Here is a 22,001-nt window from a genome sequence, read left to right as displayed (position 1 = left end):
TTTTGACGCGTCGAGATTCAACAGATTCTCCATCCCCACGACTCTAAGTCTTTTTATTAATTTTCTAGCCCCGGACCCAGATTTCCCCCAAAATAAAGACAATTCGATCACCATGTCCGATTACGAAGACGAGATGGACGTGGATGCGCCGTCGAAGAACACCATCCAATTCAGTTCCGATAACACGGGGGGGAAATATAAGAGAGCTGCTGCGGATTTACCAGTGGAAGCTCAGGATAATCTGCCTTGGTGAGATGCACTTGAACGCCTTAGTATCCAGTTTACCCCAGGCAACTGACGAAACCCAGGGTGGAAAAATACCGCCCAAATACTCTTGACGATGTTTCCGGCCACAAGGACATCCTTGCTACAATCAATCGGTTTATTGAAGCGAACGTATGCGTCTCACCCTAGAGTTATCGTTCGATAGCTAATGTTGATACGCAGCAATTACCACATCTTCTCCTCTACGGTCCTCCCGGAACGGGTAAAACATCTACTATCCTCGCCCTGGCACGACGGATATACGGCAGCAAAAACATGCGACAAATGGTGCTTGAGCTCAATGCTAGTGATGACCGAGGAATTGACGTTGTTCGAGAACAAATTAAGACTTTTGCCAGTGCGTCTCTCCACTCCAGTCACGGAGCGAAAGTACCCGATCACTAATGCTTCCTTTAGGCACCAAACAGATTTTCTCCATGGCCGCGTCTGCGTCCGGCAAGTCGTCGCTTGCGTCTTTCAAATTGATCATTCTTGATGAAGCCGATGCTATGACGGCCACCGCGCAAATGGCGCTCCGCAGAATCATGGAAAGATATACTGCCAATACCCGATTCTGCATCATTGCCAACTACACCCACAAGCTTTCGCCGGCCCTCCTTTCTCGGTGTACTCGGTTCCGCTTTAGCCCGCTCAAAGAGCAAGATATAAGGGTCTTAGTCGACCAGGTGATCGAGAAGGAAGAAGTGAGCATCCAGGCAGAGGCAGTTGATAGCTTAGTCACATTGAGCCGTGGTGATATGCGTCGAGCTCTAAACGTGCTCCAGGCATGCCATGCGAGCAGTAAGTGATCACCAACCGTTTCCAAGCCCTAATACTCACCCTTATCCCTAGGCAAGCCGCTCCCAATGAAAAACGCCCCGAAAGACGAACCCCTTCCTGAAGTTGAGACCATCACGAACGAGACGATTTACGATTGCATTGCCGCACCCCATCCATCCGATATCCAGGAGATTATGACCACACTTCTCGCGACCAGCGATGTCACCTCATGCCTCAATACGTTAAACACGCTCAAGATCAACAAGGGTCTTGCCCTGGCGGATATTCTCGCGGCTCTGGGAGAACAGTTACAGCGGCTCGACGTCCCTGCGCAGACACGGGTAACCTGGTTAGAGGGGCTAGCAGAGATTGAATGGCGTCTTTCCGCTGGCGGATCGGAGACCGTTCAGACTGGAGGGTTGGTTGGGGTGGTTCGAAACGGATGTGAATTGATGGGAGAGCACGGAGTGAATATGGCAAGATAGCCTGTTGGGGGAAAAAATAGAATATTAATGAATCCATCTTTGCCCTATTGCGGCCATGGCCATTGCGGCCCATGGCTTGTACTTCTTTTTTACAACAGCTATTGTGAAAACCCTGGACCTCCAAGGCTCACAAGCCCTTCCTTCGGTCGAGAGTGGGAGGTGCGAGCAGCGGCCTGATAAGAGCGGGGAACCCCTCAGGGCTGCAGTGTTTTTCTTGGACGATCAGATCGATGTGCGCCTGCCACAAATCCGCCAAGCAAGAACAGCACGTCAAGCACGAGCATGACGTGATCGAGCCTAGTATATAGTCTCTCTCAACCTCTGTTCTTGGCCATGCTTTGACAGGAAGCCCTTCTACAAGCTTCCGTCGCTTGAATCGGTTGTCGGAGCCAGCCTTGGTGGGCGAACGGGTCCGCCCGATAGCGAAAGGATCTCGTGCAGGCTGGAACTGGGTCTCCAATGGACTTGAGTTCCACCACCCAATGGCAATCGGATTCCTGTATCTCTGAATGCGACCCATTAGCTAACATTTTCTCCGATGGTTTTTTTCGGGTGACAGAGGGGCATCCGAGTCCCCGCATCCTCGTTCAGTGCTCCAGTGCCGTTCGAGAGTTGCTGTCTGCAGAGGCAGAGTGCATGATAAGCATGATCGGATGGCTGGCCTTCCGCGGATATTGCTGGAATGGGGATCGATATCCGAGGAGGTGAGGAAGAAAGAAGACGCATTGAAAATGACCCCACCCTTGTTTGAGTCAACGCTTGACCAAGAGCAGCCGTCATCACGATGACTGACTGAGTTTCTGGTATGGAGTTTAACGGAGCGGTCCATATTTAGTTCTCTGCCGTCCCCCGCTCCCCTCAATTGATCGAGACTCTCTCTGCTTTTGGGCTCAATTCGTCAATCTCGCGATCATGCGTTCCTCTCTACAGCTAGTGGCCCTCTCGGCCCTGCCAATTGCACAGGTCTCCGCAGAGAAAGTTCTCGGTGCCTATGTCTTTGCGCGGCATGGCGATCGTACTGCGAAGATCCTCGATAATACCCAGCTCACCGACTTGGGCTATAACCAGGTTTACACCACCGGCTCCTCTTATCACGACCGCTACATCAACTCGAGCTCCTCGCAGTACATTCAGGGCATCAGCGAGCAGATTGTTGACCTCAGCCAGCTCACTTCTTCCGTTCCAGCTGATGCTGTGCTGCAAAACTCTGCTACCGGCTTCCTGCAGGGTGTTTACCCCCCAGCTGGCTCCGCTTCCAGCCAGGAACTGGCCGATGGAACAAAGGTTGAATCGCCATTGAATGGCTACCAGCTTATCCCATTGTCCCTGATCGACTCTGGGTCAAGTAGCGAAGACAGCGCCTGGCTGCAATCTACTACAGACTGCCAGAATGCCATTGTGAGCAGCGACAACTACTACAGCTCCGAGCTGTACAATGAGCTGCTCGACTCCACCAGGGACTTCTACCGGTCTCTTTCGTCCCTAATAGACACCTCCTTCTCCGAGTCCGACATGAACTTCAAGAACGCCTACTCCATCTTCGACTACCTCAATGTTGGCTACATCCACAACACGACCAACGTCCCCACTGAGGACCAGCTCCAGCAAGCTTTCCTCCTTGCAAACATCGAGCAATACAATCTTGCCTACAACTCCTCCGAGACAGTCCGTGCCATCGCAGGCTCGACCCTCGCCGCCGAAATGCTCATGGGCCTCAATGAAACAGTCACCAGCAAGGGTGATGTCAAACTCCACGTCGAGTTCGGCTCATACGGCACTTTCCTCTCCTACTTCGGCCTCGCCCAACTCCCAGCAGCGGACCTCGACTTCACCGGAATCCCTGACTACGCCTCCTCTATGGTCTGGGAACTCGTCACCAACTCAACAGCTGACTCCTTCCCGGATCCCTCAGAAATCAGCGTGCGCTTCGCCTTCCACAACGGCACACTCACAGAGTCCGGCTCGCTCACCGAATACCCGCTCTATGGGCAGTCCAGCGCCACAATCCCCTGGTCGACATTCGTCGAGCAGACCGAGAAGATCGCCGTCATGACCACGGAACAGTTCTGCGAGGTCTGCGGGAACACAGATGGGCAGTGTGCTTCCTCTTCGTCCTCTTCGGGCTCAGACTCGGACTCCGCTTCTGCGGACTCTGCGTCTACGGATGATCGTGGTATTTCTCGCTCTGTGGCGGGCGTCATTGGCGCCATGGTGACGCTGGCTGTTATTCTTGGTCTGCAGGCGCTGTTCTTCCTTGTGGGAGGGTTCCGGATCACGAAGAAGGGGCAGACTGCCGCAGCTGTTGCGCAGGTCGCTGAGAACAAGCCCGCATAAGGCTGCTGTAGATCTATGATCTCTGTTACGATATGATCTCTGTTACGAAGACATGACGAGATTAGCAGGTACGAGTATTGATGCCTAAAGCCGCTACAACACCATGATATCGACAAGTTCGAGACAAAAATAAAATCATAGCCAAAATAAGATATCCATTGATCATGTTAGCTCGGAGTAAGAGACGGAATATTACCCTGATGAATTACACCCACCCATATATCAAGCCCATCCCCCGCTCAATCCACAAACACCAGATTCCCATCATTGTTACTGATCCTCTCATCCAACCTCACGCAATCCTTCCTCCACTCGCCCCTCCCATTTGCCAACTCAGCTTCCAGCACCCGTCCCCCTTCAGTCAGGCGGGCATTCCTCGCTGAAGCCCCGAAATTTCCACTGTGCCTCCACTTAAAGTGGCCAAACTCATTCGTCAAAATGCTATTCAGCGGCAACTTCGATCTCTTCTGGTGGCCCGCAATAGCGCGACAAGAAACCACGAGCTCATAGTTCGCTTGTAGAGTAATGTCTCTTGAAGAAGCGGAAAAGTTGCCCCTAGAACGAGGAGCCGCAGCTGCCGCGTTCTTCTTCTTCTTCTTCTTCTTCTTCTTATCTTCGGAATCAGAGTCTGATGACGAGGATGAAGAAGAAGAAGAAGGAGACCCCCGACGGTGGAACCCGAATATTCGCGACTTCTTCTCCTTCTTCTCATGCTTTTTCTCACTAGTCTTGTGTTTGATTGCGTCTTCAGCTAGGGAGCCTGTGATGGCGCCGCCTAGGGCTCCCAGAATGCCGTGGTTGACTTGGTGGCCTGCGTATGCACCTGCCGCTCCGCCAGCTACGGCTCCAAGGATACCACGGTCATCGGAGTCGGGCCCTTGAGGGGCTAAGTCGGAATCAGGAGCATAACCCGGCTGAGGCGGCGGGTAAGGGTATTGTCCTCCCGGTTGCTGCTGAGGGTATGGTGGTGGAGGGGAGACTTGATACGGTTCGTCATAACCGTAGGGGGAATACTGGTATTGATATTGGGGTTGGTAGGGATAGTTCCCTAGAGCTGGTGGTACGGGTACTTGTTCCGATGCTGGAGGGTATGACGGCATGGGACTCTGACCATCTGGGCGCTTGTTGTCTCCATTGTACTCCTCGGAAAACATGATAAGATGTTTTGATTTTGGCACAAACTGAGGGATGAAATCAAGAGAGAACGACGACCTGAGAGAGAAGTCTGTGGTAGGGGCTTGACTGAATTCCGAACCCAAGGGCGAACTTTATGCTCGCAGGGCTGACTGATACTAGCTCAAATAGGAAGGTGGCCCTTGTGGCCGGGTCCGGGCTCATCTCCGACTCGCTGTGGTTGTGCGCTGCTGCTGCACTCATTCTGCTCCGTCGAGCCCCTCAGGCACCGCCATAAAGTCTGGGTCTCACCCATTTGGGGCTATTCTTCGCGAGCTGAAGAATGCGTCATCCACCGGAAGGCCAGCAGCGGAAGGTTTCGATACGCCTGAGAAGCAGCTCAACAAGTTTGGACGGGCAAACTTGAGCTCCCAAACCAGAACATCTTAACGGTACCACACCTATCTCTCTTCAGAGACATTAAACCGCAAGTATGCAGCCCGACTAGCATCAACTCGGGGGTTGCCAGTGTAGCCGGACTCATGGCGAATGAAGCGTGGGTCTGTTTGTATAAAATGCTTGGCGAGGCGGAGGTGACGTGACCGAAACTTCTCCGAAGAAGCTTCGACTTCGCGCGACTTTTTCCCTTCGCGAAATCAACCAGCCCACTCCCCCTTGCCCTACCACGATCCGCTCAAGGAGCTTCCAATCTAATCCGATCCCGTCCAGGTTGCTATACACTTATCTATGCAACGCAGTGATAGCTGATTGGAACCTTTCAAGGGCATTGGCCCCGTATCACCCTCCAGAAGCCCGAATTCATCTTCTCGTGCTCCAAATCAGCCTCAGCCGGAAGTATAAGTGCCTTCCCCGAGCAAAATGTCTGCCCACTACACAACAGAGCCAGCGCCTACCGCGTCCGCAACTCTAAACACAACCTTCGGCTCCATCCACATTGCCCTCTTTGCGACCCAAACCCCCCTAACATGTCGCAACTTCCTTCAACATTGCATGGACAACTACTACGCCGGCACGATATTCCATCGCATCGTTCCTGACTTTATCATCCAGGGTGGTGACCCCACTGGCACGGGCTCCGGTGGAACGTCCATATACGAGTACCCCGAATTCGAGTACGATCCAGAAGCGCGCGATCCGAACGAAAAGGTCGTCCTCCGAGATGAACTACACAGTCGATTACGGTATAACCGGCGTGGGCTCGTCGGGATGGCGAAGAGCGAGGATGGATCGTATGGGAGTCAATTCTTTATCACTCTCGCCAATACAGAGCGCGAGTTGAATGGACAGTGTACACTTTTCGGGAGAGTTGAGGGGGATACTTTATATAATATGTTGAAGATCGCGGATGCGGAGCGAGTTGAGGGAACTGAGAGGCCTGTGTATCCGGTTAAGATTACTTCGTGTGAAGTGGGTGAACTAGGGCCCCTCGTGGGCAAGGTCAGGAAGAGGCAGATTACAGCTACGGGGCCGAAGACAGAGGAGAAGCCCGCCGCGAAGAAGAAAAAGAAACCCAAAGGTGGAAAGGTTCTGCTAAGCTTTGGAGGGGACGACGAGGAGGGCGAAGAGGATATGCCTATCCGACCTGCGAAGCCGAAGTTCAATCCAACACTCGTCACAGACACGAAGGTTTCAGAGAAAGAAACATCCGCGAAGGGATCATCCTTGCAAGTACGCGAACGACCACGGTCACCACCACCAAAACGAGAGCAACGGCCCTCCCACAAGCCCGTCGATCGACCAAAGACACCGGACCACGCGAACCAACTCCCGCTGCCTGATCCGGAATCCCCTGAACGCTCTCCATCCCCTCAACCGAGACAATCTTTCCTATCACGAACAAACGCCGAAATCCAAAACCTCAAAGCCTCCATGCGTCGCACCGTCCAGGAACCCGCAGCCTCCTCCAAACCAAAATCCGCCCTCGAAGCCATGATTCCCGAAACAGCCATCCGAGGCCGCAAACGACCGGCGCCGGGAAGCACCTACTCAACATCAAACGGGATATCAGGATTCAGCAGCAGTAACAGCGCTGAAGCCGAAGCCCTCAAAATGTTCAATGCCTTTAGAGCTAAACTCGAGGGTGCCGACTCCCAACCCACTTCCTCGTCAGATAAAACCAAACAAACCTCCTTACGCCCTACCAATACCAAGCCCGGCACGGAAGCAGAAGGAGAGGGCGACGAAGACGAAGAATCCCAACTCTGCGACCTCCACTTCATCGCCAACTGTCAATCCTGCAAGTCCTGGGACACCAACGACGGTGGCGAAGCCGGCAACAACTCCGGCGCCGCCGACGACGACGCCGACGATCGCGGCTGGCTAACACACCAGCTCCAGTTCGGCAGGGACACCCTCGGCAAAGACCTCAATTGGAAACGGGAACACCAGGATGTTGACACGCTGATGGTTATCGACCCGCGTGAGAAGGAGAAGGAGATCGCCGGGGAAAAGAGACAGAAGAGGAGGGGGTTAGAGCGAGATCGTGAACGGGAGCGGAAACGGGGAAGGGTCGGGGAGTTAGAGTGGTCCAGAAAGTGAGTCCACGCGGCCCTGCCTTGCCTTGTCTTGTTCTTGGAGGACACATGTCTATATACCGTGTTTTCCGAGGGATAACCACTGAACAAAACCATGAAGGGAGCGTGTCTATACCTGGTGGCTCCTCGTACGAATATCGTGTATGCATCATGTAGTAGACGTTCTACCAGTAAATCCTACGGCCGAGGTCGGTACGAGTCGACGACCAGGTAGTATGTTGGTAAACTTATTGGTATCAAGAAGGCTCTACCTAGTCAAGGACGTCAACCCCTACGCATTTGCATTTGTTTCTTCCCCTCCAGGGCTGTTCCACACCCCCCTTCCCACCAAGATACATAACTATCAAGGCACGAGCAGATGTTCCTTCCTCTGTTCCGCAGGGTATCTACACAGGAACCTGAAGGGAGGAAGGACCTAACGACTTTTTATTCCCTCGGTACTATATCTATATCTCTTAGATTTATTCCAGAACGCCCCAGGAGCGGATGTATACCCTGTTCGCTGGGTCATTTCTCGAATGGATGTAACTTAGAAGGTACTTCTTTTTAACGTGGCAGGACAGGACAAGGTACGGGTGGGATCATCGCGTCGTATATGTGTCTGTGGTTGTGGTCGACTTTGTGCTCATGTTGATACATACAGTTCCAAGCGCTGGTTTGCTGGCCTACAAGTGCAAGCACGGGTTCTTTCGCAAGAGTAGGGAGGAGAGGACAGAAGTAAAAAGGAACATGGCAAGATTGTATCTACTCATAGCAATGAGTACGCTTCAGTTACTCAAGCTTTCTTCCGCCGTTTAGCACCTCCGCCCTTCCCCTTTCCTCCTTGAGAATCGTATCCTGTCTCAAGTAACCCGCTGTACTGGGCGTTTGTGTCGTCGATCGTGTTACTGGGGCTTGTGGACTCGCTGTCTGTGAGAGTTTCCACGACACGGCCGGGGCCGCCGACCGCCGAGTTTCCCGAGGCGGGTTGGGTGGAGTTGGTACCGTAGGCGGAGGTGTCGAATCCTTGGTAGAATCCAGGGCTTGGCTGGTGTTGGGTCGATCCGCCGAAGAGCTCTCCCTCGCCAGCTAGATGGTCGAAGTCGAATAGGTCGTCTCCGTCCTGTTTGATCGTCGAATCATCGGTACCCGTTGGGGCAGGTGGATCTACCGGGGCGGCGGCTTGTCCAGAGGTCGTTGAGTCCCCGAAATCTAGGCTTCCCTTGCCAGAATGGTCATAATCCGCGAAGTCGGTGAAATAGTCGTTGTTAAAGATCTGGTCTAGTTCAAGTGGCGGGGGCGGGATAGTCCCATCAGAACCGATGCCAGGGATGGCACCTGTCGGGCTGAGCGGTTGTAACAGGTTCGTAAGATTCTGCACGGAACGGTCCTGCTCTGCTTGCATTTTCATCAAGTTATCGATTTCGGACCTGGTGTTCGCAAGACGGCTTGAGTAGTTATGGGGCATGGGCGGGGGAATTGGGCTGATCAGAGCATTATTCTGGGACAATGTTCCACCAGCGTCGGCAGGGCTAGTCTCATTGGCCATGAGACGGAGCATATCCGCCCGTTGGTTTGGTGTGAGAGGGACGCCGCCGCCAGAGGTTTCAAGCGATGATAACACGTTCGGGAAGTCGGTGTAGGTTGTTGGGACTCCTCCGTTTCGCGCATTGGTATTCTGAATTACGGACATAATGTCTCGCTGCGGGAATTGCTGAGTTTGGGGTGTGGAAGAGTCTTTCGACGGAGGGCTGGCATCAAATAATTCCTCCACCTGTCCAGACTGCGAAGCGCTCGGTTGTCGCATATGACTGCGAGATTGTGAGCGATCGTACCCGCTTGCGGCAGGCGAGAGTGTGGTGGCGCGACCATGGCGTTCTGCTGTTGGCGGTGCCTTGAGAAGCAAGGGCTGCTTCTTCATAGACCGCGGCCCACTGGGGCTATTCATCGGAGCGGCACCTAATGTGCTCAGCGAGTAGTCGTCCCCCATGTCGACAACATTGCCTTGGTCCTGCGATATGGCCCCAGCAAACGAGTTAGCAAGGTTTTGGCCTTCTTGGCCCTGGAGACTCCGGTTATATACAGTCGCGAGGAAGGTGAGAATTGCGTTAATCGAGTTCTCATGGCGAGTATGTTGCTCCTGGAAGTTTGCGGCCTGTGCATACAGCTGCTCATGTTCTCTCCGAAGTTTACTTATGGTGTTGGAGATAACCTGTTGTTGTTGACGAATTGCTTGCAACTCCCGATAGACGTTCGCAAACTGATCCTTCGGCAGGGATTGCTGGGCGACCAAAGAGAGCTGTTTCCGGGAGCTGTCCTCCCGAGATTGCCCAGCGTTATCCTCGTCGTAATCCTCGTTCTCGTGCTCAGTATCCTCCGTCTTGACGCGAGTAAAGCCTTTAGCAGCCTTGTTACCTTGTCCAGCGGTATTCTTGGGCTTCTGAATTAACCACAACAGCTCAGGGTGTCCCTTTTTGAAATATGGGTTGGCGTATTCGCTAGGACTCTTGTTCTTCCTCTCGCTGGCACGCATTGAGTTATCCGAAAGGCCCACTTTCTTGTGAAAACCGTACATGTTCAGCTGGCGCACGAAGGAGGCATAGTTGTTGTGTTTAAAGAGCTCCGGAATTAGCGTCTTAGCGAACTCATCCTCATCCAAGACAATGAATGAGTTCCCGTCGTCGGACCATCGAATCAACTCGGTATTTTTTGACTCGTCAAGGAAGCTAATAGTTGAGAAGTCAGATTTCAGAGGACTCAGAGTGAGACTAATTCATCAGCGACGAAACAACGTACCTGCTTAGTTTCTGTACAAAGGGCGGGATTTGCTTGCGTTTGGCCTGCGCCTCTCTCTTGGCGGTATTTGCACGTTGATATAGCTCTTCCAAGCTCTCCGACCAACCTCCAGACTCACCAGACCCGGCATCATGTTCAGGAAACGAAGCCGAGGGTTGTTCGTAAGTACGATTGCGGCTGACCAACTGACTCGCGGGTTGTCTCCGTGCGATCTGGTTCGACGGGGTAGAAGCACTTGGGGCGTCCGGCGTTGACGTCGGCAAAGCGGCGGCTGTGTTATAGGGATTGGTTGTGGGAAAGGACGGGGTGGCGACAGTGCTGGATGTTGGATTCTGGCCCCATTGTAAAAATTGCTCGTTAGACAACGGAGACCCTGAAGTAGGAGGGTAGTTTGAGAGTTGGCCCAGCTGGGGGGGAGCAACTGGGGATGTGCCGGGAGCAGGTCTCTTGCGGTTAATGCCTTGGGGGCTCATTGCAGGCATTGAAACAGTCGACGGTCGGCAGGTGGGTAGCTTCTTTGACTGCGGTGGACCGCTCCCTTGGGCTAGAAAGACGCTCCTCGTCGGGGATCGAGCGTTCTAACGGATGAAGAGCTCGGATACTGTTTTATCAAAGTCTTTCGGGTTCGGAGGGGGATGTATTGCGGGGTGCGATAGAATAATGGGACTTGACACAATTTCGTAACAGTCGGTGAATAAACCAGAAGATATCGTCAAAGTAATCTCGGCGTGGTTAACCAGGGTGATATCACTCAGGAAATGCTTGAAATCATGAAAAGATGGAGAGAGACGACCGATAGCAGAGGAAATGATGGATCGCGGCTACGCGACAGGCGCGGTTGACACTGGAGCAGAGAACGAATGGGAGGAGGAAGGGGCAAAGAACGGCGACGGCTGACTCTGCAAGAAGTTGACCCTGAGCGAATAGCAGCAGACGACGGATCAATTAGGATCCAGCGTCAAGGCTGATGGAATGGCATTGACAGCCCGCAGAAATCACGGCGGTGATCGAGGAAAAGGCTGTCCGAAGCGTCACGCCGGGGCGGTGGAGAGTACCTGATGATGATTGAGATACTAAGCAACAGCTAACAGCAAAGAGCGGACAAGAGGAGAAGGATTGAAGGGTTGAAGGGTGGAAGGGTTGGTAGGATGCCGTTTGCACAGTCTCTTAAGGATAGAAACCAATTTTTGTGATATAACAGACTTTCTTTCCTCTTCAAAAGAATCCAGTCCTTGGCGGGCTGCGATGAGGTCAAAATTGTAGGCTCATTCTTGATTGGCTGGTCTGCTGAGTCATTAGCTTGGCACGTGCTTGCCGAGCGGACTCGAGACGTCCCGAAACGGAAATATCAACCACCTGCCCGGGCCCGAGCCAGCGGGCGAGCCCGCGTCCGGGCAGGGACTCTGAGAGATGTGCTCAGATTGTTACGGTATAGACGTTTAGTCAGAATTCAATGATACACCTACAGACCCCCGCACTCTCCAAATTTCACTGCAGAAAGACATGATCTCCAGTAAGTTGTTGAAATTCCTCAACCAAACCCTGCCAATGGTCAGGCTTCTCGCCGGAAAACTGCTCCAATGTCCTAAGCGCAGCCAAATCTTCCTCCATGTGCACCTTTTTCGTCGTGCCGTTGAGGACTGTGGTTTCCCCGAGCGCCAGGACCAGGCCGTACAAGGCCACCGCGGAAGAGACTCCCGTTTCTCTGGACAGAGACACGACTGGTCTCGATCGTACCAATTCTGGGTTGGCCGTCAACGTCCAGAAGCTTTGGTATACAATCTGCTGCTCTCGACAATAGGCACGGAGGGGAACATCGAACTGTGTACCTCCGTAAAACCGGTTCTGGACGAGGGCAGGCTTTACTGTCGCCAACGACGACAACTCCCTGAGAACAGGTAGAGTGACGTTCGAGACGCCCAGGTTGCGGATACGATGTGGTACATATGTTTCCAATGCTGACCATGCCTCCATTGTCTGAGCCATGGTTGGGAGGGGGGAATGAAGGATAAGAGCATCGATATATGCTTCATCAACACTCTGAGGCTCGGGCGACTGGCGAAGGTTGTGGAGAGATGATTTCACAGACGCGTGCACTTGGCCTGTGACGCTGTCCCCAGGATTGTAGGGCATCTCATCATTCTGTCCATGGATAGAGGTGAACTTTGTCTGGATCTAATGACCAGTTAGCACTCGAAAAATAACCACCAGTACGACAACACACGTATAGATCTTCCCGACGGACAGCCCCCTCACCAATGGCCCTACGGATGCCTTCACCGACCAAATCTTCTCGATAATGCTTCGGCTGGGCTGCTGTATCAACTGCACGGAACCCAGCAGTGATTGCTTGGTGGACTAAGTCCGCGGTTTTGTCCTTCTTCCAGGCCGTGCCATAGACGAACGTCGGGATAAATGCGGGGTTCGCGTCCCGAGCCGAACGCAGAGCATACCCATCCCACGACATCTTCGCGAATGCAGCGCGAGCCATAATTGCTTATTACGAATCGTTCAGGTGACTTCTAAGGGACGAGTTAGATGGTCGCCAGCACCAAAAGTTGAAGCTGTGCGATCATGAGGGGTTATCAGATCAGCCCACGGTGAGAGCGGGCCCGATCGCGCGAGTTGGGATCCTCTGATTTCATCAATCCAAGAATCTTCCAAGGTTGGTTACGCATCTATTGATTGGCTAAGGGAATCTCTGCCATCGCCACGACCGCTCAACAAAAGATCCTCTTCTCTGTCGAGGTACCACGCAGGGCCCAGGCTTGACGGCAATTACACTTTCCAACTAGCACCACTTCACCTCATTAAGCTTATCTGTGGTCTTCCTCTTATCGAACCTTCTATCTCCGGACCCGAGCTGGGCCCACCATGTCAGAGGGCTATCCCGAATGCAGCTTCTCCATGGAAACAGAAAACTTACAGCCAGGAGGCTTAGGAGGCAACAAAATCTTAACTCGCTTCAAATGATCTGTGAGCAGCAGGCTCGCAGCAACACGGTCCACAGTCGACGAATTGACTTTGAGCCAACCACCTATTACCTTGAGTCCCAATCTCGGCGACGCGCCATACTTTATGCGAAGACATCCAAATACATAGGGCTTCGGGAGCTACGGCCCACCCAGCAGACGATACAATAACCCCCAGAGCTCGTAACTACTCCCTGACTGCAGGGGATTGGCGATCCTTCTCCTCTGTTCCACAGATCGTTCAAGAAATGCTCTCGCCAGCCCACTAGAAGCTTTAATCGCTGCACCCTCCGTTCTTCAATACGCCTCACTTACTTAGTACCCAGCGGTGGCACGTAATCGTTACAGCCGCGGGGGAATAGTTCTCGGCCCCGTCACTCTCGAGGCTTAGAGTTTAGAATGCGCAATGTCGGAAACACTCGATGAACGCTAATGGTCAGGCATAAAGATAGCCAGAGCCCTAGATCTCACCATTGAACCCTTCCACCTGCCAACGTCAATCAGTATCATCGTCAAACATCCAATATTTTCACCAAATCAACTACAATCAAACATGCACGTCCATCGAATTTTCGCCCTCTGCGGCTTCTTGCTACTCGGCAACCTCACCCTAGCGGCGTGGATCAACCGAGAAGACGTCCCCGATATGTGCCGCACCGCCTGCGCGCCTGCCGTCAGCACTGCAGAGGATTGCGACAGGCGATCGGACGACGACGACGACGACGACGACGCCGCGGAAATACAGTGCATCTGCCAAGGGGGCCAGGCCAGCACGAGAGTTCCCCACTGCGAGGCCTGCATCGCACAGTGGAGGAAAGACCACCTAGATGGCGGTAACGATGGTAATGGGGATGCCACCGACCCTCATGACAACAGTATGTGAAAGTTCCCCCCTCCGGCAACGGCAGAGAAAACCAACGACTGATACGTGGTTATGTAGATGCATTTGAGATTCTCACCTCGTGCCGCTTTACCACGACTACCTTCCTCGTCGCGGCAAACAATCGAACAAACGTCACGTCAAGCCCTTGGGCCGGATCGACTCCCCATTCCACTCCCCATACCACTCCTCCGCATTCTACCCACGGAACTCACACCTCTTCCGGTATGGGTCACGGTACCACCACAAGCTATTAGTAGTCAGAAAAAGGGAATAAGTGCCTAGCAACGACGCAGTCTCGGAAAAACGGGATCGAGGACGACCGTTCGGAAGGCTGGTAGATTATAACCAGCACAGGAACGGGTTTTGAATCTCTGTATCCTCAAACCTGAATACCATTTCCCGGTATGTCTCCCGCATTTAGCAGAGGAGGTAATGGTGCACTCGCTGTATTAATTCATTAAAAGAGAGGACGAGAATGTATCCATGTTTTACCGTTTCTTCTTCCAGATACCGATATACAATTTCCCGCCTTATAATTTTGTAGTCTATTTCCGGTCTCCTAAAATGTTGCGGTCACCTTCGCTTGGTGTACTTGGGTAACTCGCAGACGCCCCCAACGAGCGAGTCGAACACGGAAGTGATAGGTCGTCTCCCAGGAACCCTTGCATCGGTATCCTCACTTGTGGTTGCATAAGAGATGCTCCAACCGTATGTATTCGTAATATCTGAGTGGAGGGAATAGAAGCAGAGGGTTTGCACTTTGATCACGTCACATTATTCAAGTATCAGGTCAGTATATATCAAGAAAATAAGACACAATCGCATTATCAATATAACTACATTTTTCACCCCTCAGGCTTCTTTGCTTTGGAGACGCTTTGCATGAACACAATCGGGTTGACGGATGTCGGTGCTCTCGGTGTGGCGTTGGGACAGATTCCAAGGTTGCATTGCATTAGGCGCAGATCAATCTGCAAGTGAGAAAGGGAAAAGTGGGTTGAGGCCTCAACCTCCAGGGCTGGACAGGTCGCAAGGCGAAAATGCAGGTGTCATGGTTTTTGAATAAACACAGCACTGAATGTGGCTCTGTGTCTCATTGACATCAGAATGTGATATTTATGTGCATCATATCATGGTTGACCTATCTTTTTGAGATCTCCACTGCATACCTTCAGCATAAAAGGTGCTTCGAGCTCTGTCAGTTGCAAGTGTCGAGGGGATTCCTGTGATGGGTGGGCTCATTATATTGCACCCAAAAAGTTGAATGCATCGCCCGTGTCCTGGGCTGGGCTTACTTTGGAATTCCTACGCCGAGGCAAGAGTCGACAGAGCCAAAAATGGGAGAACCCGGTTCCGGTAGTTCTTTATCCCCCAGAGTGTTACTTTCCTCAAACCAATTCCTGGGGCCCGGGTGGAATTGCTAAATTAAAATGAAACAGTCAATCAGACTCATTAAAGTTGTCAGGCCAGACCCGGCAGTTGGACCGAATCCCGAGTCGTCCGTTCGAAAGTACAGGTCACGCGACATTCGTACTGAGAAAATGAAGCAGCGGGAATTGTGTGAGTGATTTTGAGGGTCATGGCCACCATTTGACTTCGTGGCACTCTTGCCATCCCACCAGTTACCCCTATTTCAAAGGTTGAGCGAGCAACCTCGAGATTTCGGACGAAAGGCCTCCTGCGGGCTCTGATCTTCAGGGAACGATGTCCCAGAAACCACGCGGACGGGTTGGTCCGGTCCCAGTACTCATTAATAATAGTGGACCCTCCTCCGAGCGAGCAGGTCCTTTTGATTGTCATGCGCAGGTGACACTTGCTGTTCAGTGTCGGGGATTTCTCGTTGGTGTGTGCTCCATCACTCTGCACTGGGAATCATTTCGGGCCTGCCTTCACATTGGTTGACCCCACTGAGCGACAAGACGGAGCCGGGATGGCTCCGTTCTTCGAGTTCTGGTGACAATCTAGCGGTTTCTAGCCTGAGCGTTCGCCGCGAACGGCGCCGTTGACGACGGGGAAAGCTGATCCGAAACGAGGATGGATGGAGGCATGCAGCGGGCTTTGTAACTTATCAATAAGAAGCTCAATCTTGAAGCAGTTTTGGAATAATCTCCCTCATAATGCACGCTATTTGCCAGAAAGAGTTAGCCACCTCAGACACTAGTAGTCAAGGAAAATCTCTTTTTATCAAAAAAGGGGGCCCCAGTCTGGAAATGAGCTTGAAGAGCGGCGGTTTGTCTGTCTATCAATTTGGATGGCGAGCTTCTGGGAAAGGGCCTTGTGTCTCAAAGAGACAGCAGATCATAGTAACAAGAAGCAACAGTCAAAAGGAGTCAATTCTCCGTTTGTCGTCCCGCAGGAAGAGAGTCTCTCCGTTTCTCGGGGTGATTGCGGATGATGAGGCAAGGAGCTGCCCACCAGGGGCAGATCTCATTCCTCACTTCGCTTTCCCAACTTCCGAGTACTGTCTTGGTAAGCTCAACAAGCGGGGGACTCAACTTTTGGTCGGGTGAGTAGTAACCAATTGAGTCAACCAAGAAATGCTGTTCGAGAAGTGGAAGGGGATGGAGCTTGTGTCGACAAACTCCCTGTTCAGGGAGAAGGCGAAGATAACCTGGAACATGATACCCACCCTCAGCGGATCCTCGGTAATCTACGCTTTGAAGAGGCCAGACTCAGAGGCTCGGAACCAACAGAGGTGGCTATTATTCGTCTGAGCAGGGTGGAATCTTTCCGGAAGAGAAGCTCCGAACCAGCCAGCAGGAACGTTTCAGAAGGAACTGGGTGGAAATCAGGCTCGGAAGGGAAGCCAAAGCTGGAATTGGAACCCGAGAGGGGACGGTCCGTCTGGAGCCTCGAGCGATTGTCTGTCAGGGCGATCAGAGGGTGAGAGTGGGATCATGGACCGGTCCCAGTGTGATGGTGTCGCCTCCGGAAAGAAGAATGAATGACGCGGTCCCCCTGAGAGCACCGCCCCATCTTTGAAGCGAAAGGAGGATTTTCAAACTCACGAAATCCCAAAAAACAAGACTCGAGAGCACATCCCAAGGGATGCCATGAATTGGAGGCTTGAGATGAGATACGAGTTGAGTCACAAAGGCAGCAACGGCGGCAAACAGCAAGAGAGTCTGTGTTCGAAGAATGCCTGAAAGGACCCGAATTCAAATGATACCAAACAAGAGGAACAGGTGGATGCCTTCCGGACAAGATCAGTTCCCCCTCGAGGAGATCCAAAAATACTTGCTCTTGCTAAGAAATAATCAGGGGCAAAGGGGGGAACCCCAAAATTCCCAAGAGGGAGGAGTTCTAGGCAGAAGACAGACTATCACGTTAGGTGCGAAGGCTGAAGCAACTCATTTGGTAGTATAATAATGATGCCCTCCTGCCAGAAGTACTCCTGGAAGTTACCCCATGACAGACATATATCAGAGCATTGCGCTCCGCAGCAGTTTGATACTGTTCTTTTGTAAAACTCTCTGTATCTGTGACCCAAGTCGGATATCGCCCTCTCCGCATGCCCTTTCCGATACTCCTGGAGAATCACATTCTTTTTGCCTTGCCAACCAGCCCCTTGTTTCGTCGGACACGAGCGCTCCCTGTCAAGAGCAACGCGAGCGTTGAACATCATTATTATTCACAACCGTCAGAACCAAGTTCCAATCGAGTGCATCCTGGCTGGACGGCATTCGATATCGATCCACAGCAAACCCACAGACCAAACAGAAAAAGGAGCCACTAGCGAGTGATTGATCAGTGGTCTGCCGTCCCTGTCCCCTATTATCTTCCAGCATTGTCTGCTGGGACGTTCACTGTGAGTGCTCATTTGCACGGTGATTTGATTGCAGTCTTCTCGCTGCAAAGACAGAAGGCGGCGTGTCTCGATCGCCATTCGTCTCCGGCCTCAGACCTCGTTTCAGTCTCCGAGACCCTCGAGAGATCTATCCATTCACTTTCATCGTCGCGGAATCTGCGGGTGAGAACCTTCAACTCCCCAAGCGGTCTCCGGCTGGGCTTTTCTCCAGGTAAATTTTCCTCTCTCTCTCTCTCAATTATTCCCCTCTTCGCCATCGCGTTCCCCTTCCTCTTCCCCTTCCACTCCCACCTCCCCTCTCATCTCAGCGGCTCGGTTGGTCTTCTGTGGCGATTGCCTCTTTTCTTTTTCTTCTATCTTCATTTCTCGTTCCTCCATGACTGTTAACATTTAGTATTATTTTGTTTTCTTTTTCTCACTGTTTTTTCTGAGGTTCCGAGAGGGAAATAGGCCGAAAATACTCACCCAAACCACCTCTCGCGGCCATTATTGATGACTCTGCGGTCACGAGACAATTAATTCAACCGCTGAGATTCATCAGATTTCTTGATCTTCTCTCCTCTGCCTCTCCCTCCGTCCTCTCGTGCCATCTTTTCGTGGTCAGCCAGAGTCCTCGGCCATTGAGCGCCCCTCCCCTGGGCCGATTCGAGACAAGCCCCGACCACTTCCCCCCCTTCCCACGGCTTGAAAATCTCCGCTGAATCTCGCCCACCAACTCCCAAACGTGAACGTGCCGCCGCCAATCATCCCGTGACTACGACCGGCTCTGCGTGCATTTTGTCGTCCGCTTGTCTCCGATCGCTCCTATGACCGTGTAGGCCGTCCAGACTCCATCGGGTTCTTTTTCAACGGGATTGTTGTGGTGGGTTCCAGCGCCACATTCTTCAGTTTGGCTGCCTGTCGGGAATCCTCGCTCTTCAGCCACCATGAGTTATCAACAAGCCCAGGACATGTATCACGACAACTCCTCGCGTTCTCCTGGCTCTCAGCGGCATCAGCAGCCTCTTCATCGACAACCTTCCCGACAGTTTGATGCCTATGGCCCAATGCCCGTTAATCTATATGATGATCCCATGGCTCGTTACGATACAGGTAGACTCGACCGACTCAACCCGTCACTCCATAGTGGCTCCTACGCCTACGATGTCCCCGGGTCGCAAACTTGGAACCCAAATGGCTTTGCAAATGCTCAGGCTCTTGGAGGTATTCGCTCGGCGTCAGCAAGCCTGAAAACCGCCCCTCGCAGTGGGCGGGCAGGCCTGCCAACGGTATGCATTATGAACCCTACGCGTGCATTGCTCTCGTGATTCTTGTGTTTGCTAACTCCATCCGATCAGACGTGGCTCGACCAGCAGCCAGGTATCCCAAGCCCCTTCTCCAACCTCGGGTCGGCGCCCCTACAAAGTGGTTCGATGCGTCCAGACGCAACAGGTCCATCGGAATCTGAGGACGAGTTAATTCCCACCGCAATCGTCATTAAGAATATCCCATTTGCGGTGAAGAAGGAACAACTCGTTCAACTGATGACCGAGCTGAACTTGCCTCTTCCTTACGCATTTAACTATCATTTCGATAACGGCGTGTTCCGAGGGCTTGCGTTTGCCAATTTCACATCTGCAGAAGAGACGGCGACCGTGATCGAGGTCCTGAACCACTTCGAACTGCAGGGCAGAAAGCTGAGGGTTGAATACAAGAAGATGCTTCCTTTGCAGGAACGTGAGCGCATTGAACGTGAGAAGCGCGAGCGTCGCGGCCAACTGGAAGAACAGCATCGGCCCATGGCAGCCTCGCAACTACAGACTCAGAGTTCCATGTCATCACTCACGTCACATATTCCGGCTACTTCCCCGTCCCCAGTCTCTCAACGAGGCCAAAAGCTTGGTAAGTCCGACGATGGCTATGCGACATTGTTCCTGGGTCATCTGCTAACCCTGTCTGGATGTATCAGATGTTGATTTGAATGATTCTACGACTCTTTCGTTCTACTCGCAGCTCCTTCTTTTCAAGGAAGATACCAGCCGCGACTCCGTGATATTTCCCCCCAACCTGACACCCGTCCAACGTCGAACTGTCCATACCCTAGCTCACAATATGGGCCTTGGTCATGCGTCTCGCGGCACTGGTGATCAACGCCAGGTTCAAGTATTCAAGGTTACTCCCGGCACGAACGTAAGCCCGCCTCTGTCTGCCATTCCAGCTGCTGTCCAGCCTGGTGAGAGCGCCCGCCGTGGGCTCAACCGTGCGGCAACGATTGATTTCAGCGAGGCTCGTAATGATGGACCCGCCCATTATAGTACCCTCCGTGGACAGCCTTCATCCGGTTTCCTAGGAGTTTTAGACTCTCCGGCCGGTTTTGGAAACACTCAGAATTTGCGCGCGGCGAAGTCATTCGCCGATTTGCGCTCTTATACACCCTCTCCTGTTCCTTCCTCCGCGAGCTTCCCTGCTGCTCTCCAGTCCAACGGCACGCGGCTACAGCATTACGATGGCGCGGGTAGTGGGACGTCCAACACGCCGACATTGACGCCCGCTCCGTCCGGCTCTTCCCTCGGCATACAACGTGACGACAGCCTTCTTGTGAACAGCTTGAGCAGTCTGTCTCTGGGCACTGGAATTGGAGGACCCAACTCGAGTCCGAGGAGATTGAGGGGTATGTTCTCTTGGGAACAGCAGTCGGAAGGTCAACCTTCTAGCGCTGGTCCCATTGGTAGTAACCGCACCATCGGAGTTGGATTTGACGGACAATCACAGGAGCGCATGCCTATTAGGCAGCCGAGAGGCCCCTTGCCCGAAAAGGGGTCTGGTTTCCGACGCCCGAACGGACACCAATCGCGTGGAAGTGACGAGTTGCGCACCAGCTCTGGCGTGGAGATCATTGTGGAGTAGGAAGTTTAATGGGAGATGAAGACAAACGAAAAATTGTTAGATTGCTTTACCGAAAGATGCATACGACCTTTTATATCACGAGGCCTGATCTTTTCGCGCGACGATCGGCTTACGATTCGATGAGGGATGATGAGACGACAATGCAACAAAGAGAACTACAAAAAAGATTATTTCTCTGATCCAGCCAAGTTTAGAAGTTATTTTGGGGCAGCCCTCCAGGCGCGCCATTGATATGGACCCGGTTATGTTCCTCCTTTTCCGCCGAAAACACAAAATCACGCAAGCTGATGCCATTGAACCTTTGCGACGCGGGCGCCTTGCGTGTGGATGCACCATTACCCCTCTCCCCTATTATTTACTTACTTTTTTTACTTCACGTCGAGTTGTGTCTGCCGGAAAGAAAGCAAAAATCAGAAATTTAACTGTCAAGAAGACTACGAAGAACGACCAAAAAGAATACCAGTGTCTTGTTACTATGACAAGGGATATGACCCAGCATTTGCATTACTTTTTGGATCTCTTGTATATGGGACAACTTGCATCGTTTAATGCTTATTCTTTTATTTCCATTCTTATTTCTCCATTTATTTTCCGCCTCCCACGTTATGTTGGCTGAATCTCTACCTCTTTGGTGGAAACCCGAGCCTCTGAGATATTGGGAGCTCCCGAAGTCATTCGGCACACCCCCTCAGAGCTACACGTCTACTTCATCTACGACCCCCATCAGGCTCTAACCAGAGAGATGGGAGGCAGGTTCACAGCGCGAACATCTCTGGTTAAACAGGTCAAGGCGAATGTATACGTTTTCTCCTGCCCTTGATAGCAAGGCAACTATCCCTAGGACATCAGTCCCTGCAATATTCTCCGACTTTCTGGGGCTGTCTTGTTCGAGCTCGAGTCCATTGTCTCTATCACGGGTACTTCGGTGTGAATTTAGTGATACGCTCTTCGTTCCATCCTCAATTAGAAATTCTTCGATTTACTATACTCGTAGTCTATACCCTCAGAGAGTTGCCAGTGTGTAGACGCAGTAACCTCGAACTGTGTTTGATTCCGCGCCCTTGCTCTTAAACCCCTAGTAACCATACCCTACCTTAACTGGCACTCATTAGCAACCTCCCGGAGCATTACCTAGTTAACTGATCA

General features: G+C 52.3%; 8 protein-coding genes across 8 annotated transcripts; 5 read left to right on the top strand and 3 right to left on the bottom strand.

The window, feature by feature from the left end:
- The first annotated feature begins 18 nt into the window (after nt 1-18).
- Nucleotides 19-1,835, top strand: BJX67DRAFT_192339 (replication factor C subunit 3). Its single transcript, XM_071025350.1, has 5 exons — nt 19-249; nt 309-396; nt 448-622; nt 682-1,065; nt 1,117-1,835. The coding sequence occupies exons 1-5, from the start codon at nt 113-115 to the stop codon at nt 1,527-1,529; spliced, it is 1,197 nt and encodes a 398-aa protein (XP_070884016.1). The 5' UTR covers nt 19-112; the 3' UTR covers nt 1,530-1,835.
- A 410-nt stretch (nt 1,836-2,245) lies between these two features.
- Nucleotides 2,246-3,983, top strand: BJX67DRAFT_192325 (histidine phosphatase superfamily). The gene has a single exon (XM_071025348.1). It carries the CDS (start codon nt 2,442-2,444, stop codon nt 3,861-3,863), a length of 1,422 nt encoding a protein of 473 aa, XP_070884015.1. The 5' UTR covers nt 2,246-2,441; the 3' UTR covers nt 3,864-3,983.
- Nucleotides 3,901-5,091, bottom strand: BJX67DRAFT_192337 (putative glutamine-serine-proline rich protein). Its single transcript, XM_071025349.1, has one exon. The coding sequence runs from the start codon at nt 5,015-5,017 to the stop codon at nt 4,103-4,105; it is 915 nt and encodes a 304-aa protein (XP_070884014.1). The 5' UTR covers nt 5,018-5,091; the 3' UTR covers nt 3,901-4,102.
- Nucleotides 5,092-5,433: 342 nt separating this feature from the next.
- cwc27 (putative peptidyl-prolyl cis-trans isomerase) lies at nt 5,434-7,883 on the top strand. The gene has a single exon (XM_071029707.1). The coding sequence runs from the start codon at nt 5,856-5,858 to the stop codon at nt 7,533-7,535; it is 1,680 nt and encodes a 559-aa protein (XP_070884013.1). The 5' UTR covers nt 5,434-5,855; the 3' UTR covers nt 7,536-7,883.
- Nucleotides 7,884-8,306: 423 nt separating this feature from the next.
- On the bottom strand, nt 8,307-10,779 carry BJX67DRAFT_383247 (heat shock factor family protein; the record flags this gene model as incomplete). The annotated part of the gene is made up of 2 exons (XM_071033422.1): nt 8,307-10,236; nt 10,307-10,779. The coding sequence occupies 2 exons, from the start codon at nt 10,777-10,779 to the stop codon at nt 8,307-8,309; spliced, it is 2,403 nt and encodes an 800-aa protein (XP_070884012.1).
- A 920-nt stretch (nt 10,780-11,699) lies between these two features.
- BJX67DRAFT_192299 (putative aldo-keto reductase (AKR)) lies at nt 11,700-12,986 on the bottom strand. The gene is made up of 2 exons (XM_071025347.1): nt 12,531-12,986; nt 11,700-12,481 (listed from the first exon to the last, which is right to left on the bottom strand). The coding sequence occupies exons 1-2, from the start codon at nt 12,795-12,797 to the stop codon at nt 11,795-11,797; spliced, it is 954 nt and encodes a 317-aa protein (XP_070884011.1). The 5' UTR covers nt 12,798-12,986; the 3' UTR covers nt 11,700-11,794.
- A 654-nt stretch (nt 12,987-13,640) lies between these two features.
- BJX67DRAFT_192088 (putative GPI anchored protein) lies at nt 13,641-14,740 on the top strand. Its single transcript, XM_071025346.1, has 2 exons — nt 13,641-14,153; nt 14,219-14,740. Exons 1-2 carry the CDS (start codon nt 13,832-13,834, stop codon nt 14,413-14,415), a joined length of 519 nt encoding a protein of 172 aa, XP_070884010.1. The 5' UTR covers nt 13,641-13,831; the 3' UTR covers nt 14,416-14,740.
- A 4,155-nt stretch (nt 14,741-18,895) lies between these two features.
- Nucleotides 18,896-20,855, top strand: BJX67DRAFT_373486 (putative R3H domain protein; the record flags this gene model as incomplete). Its single annotated transcript, XM_071031397.1, has 3 exons — nt 18,896-19,237; nt 19,307-19,850; nt 19,918-20,855. The coding sequence occupies 3 exons, from the start codon at nt 18,896-18,898 to the stop codon at nt 20,853-20,855; spliced, it is 1,824 nt and encodes a 607-aa protein (XP_070884009.1).
- Between the last annotated feature and the right edge of the window lie 1,146 nt (nt 20,856-22,001).

This window comes from Aspergillus lucknowensis, assembly GCF_044049455.1.
Source record: "Aspergillus lucknowensis strain CBS 449.75 chromosome Unknown BJX67scaffold_35, whole genome shotgun sequence".
NCBI lineage: Eukaryota > Fungi > Ascomycota > Eurotiomycetes > Eurotiales > Aspergillaceae > Aspergillus > Aspergillus lucknowensis.
Note: the sequence above shows the minus strand (reverse complement) of the source record. Positions and strands in the feature narration are given on the sequence as shown.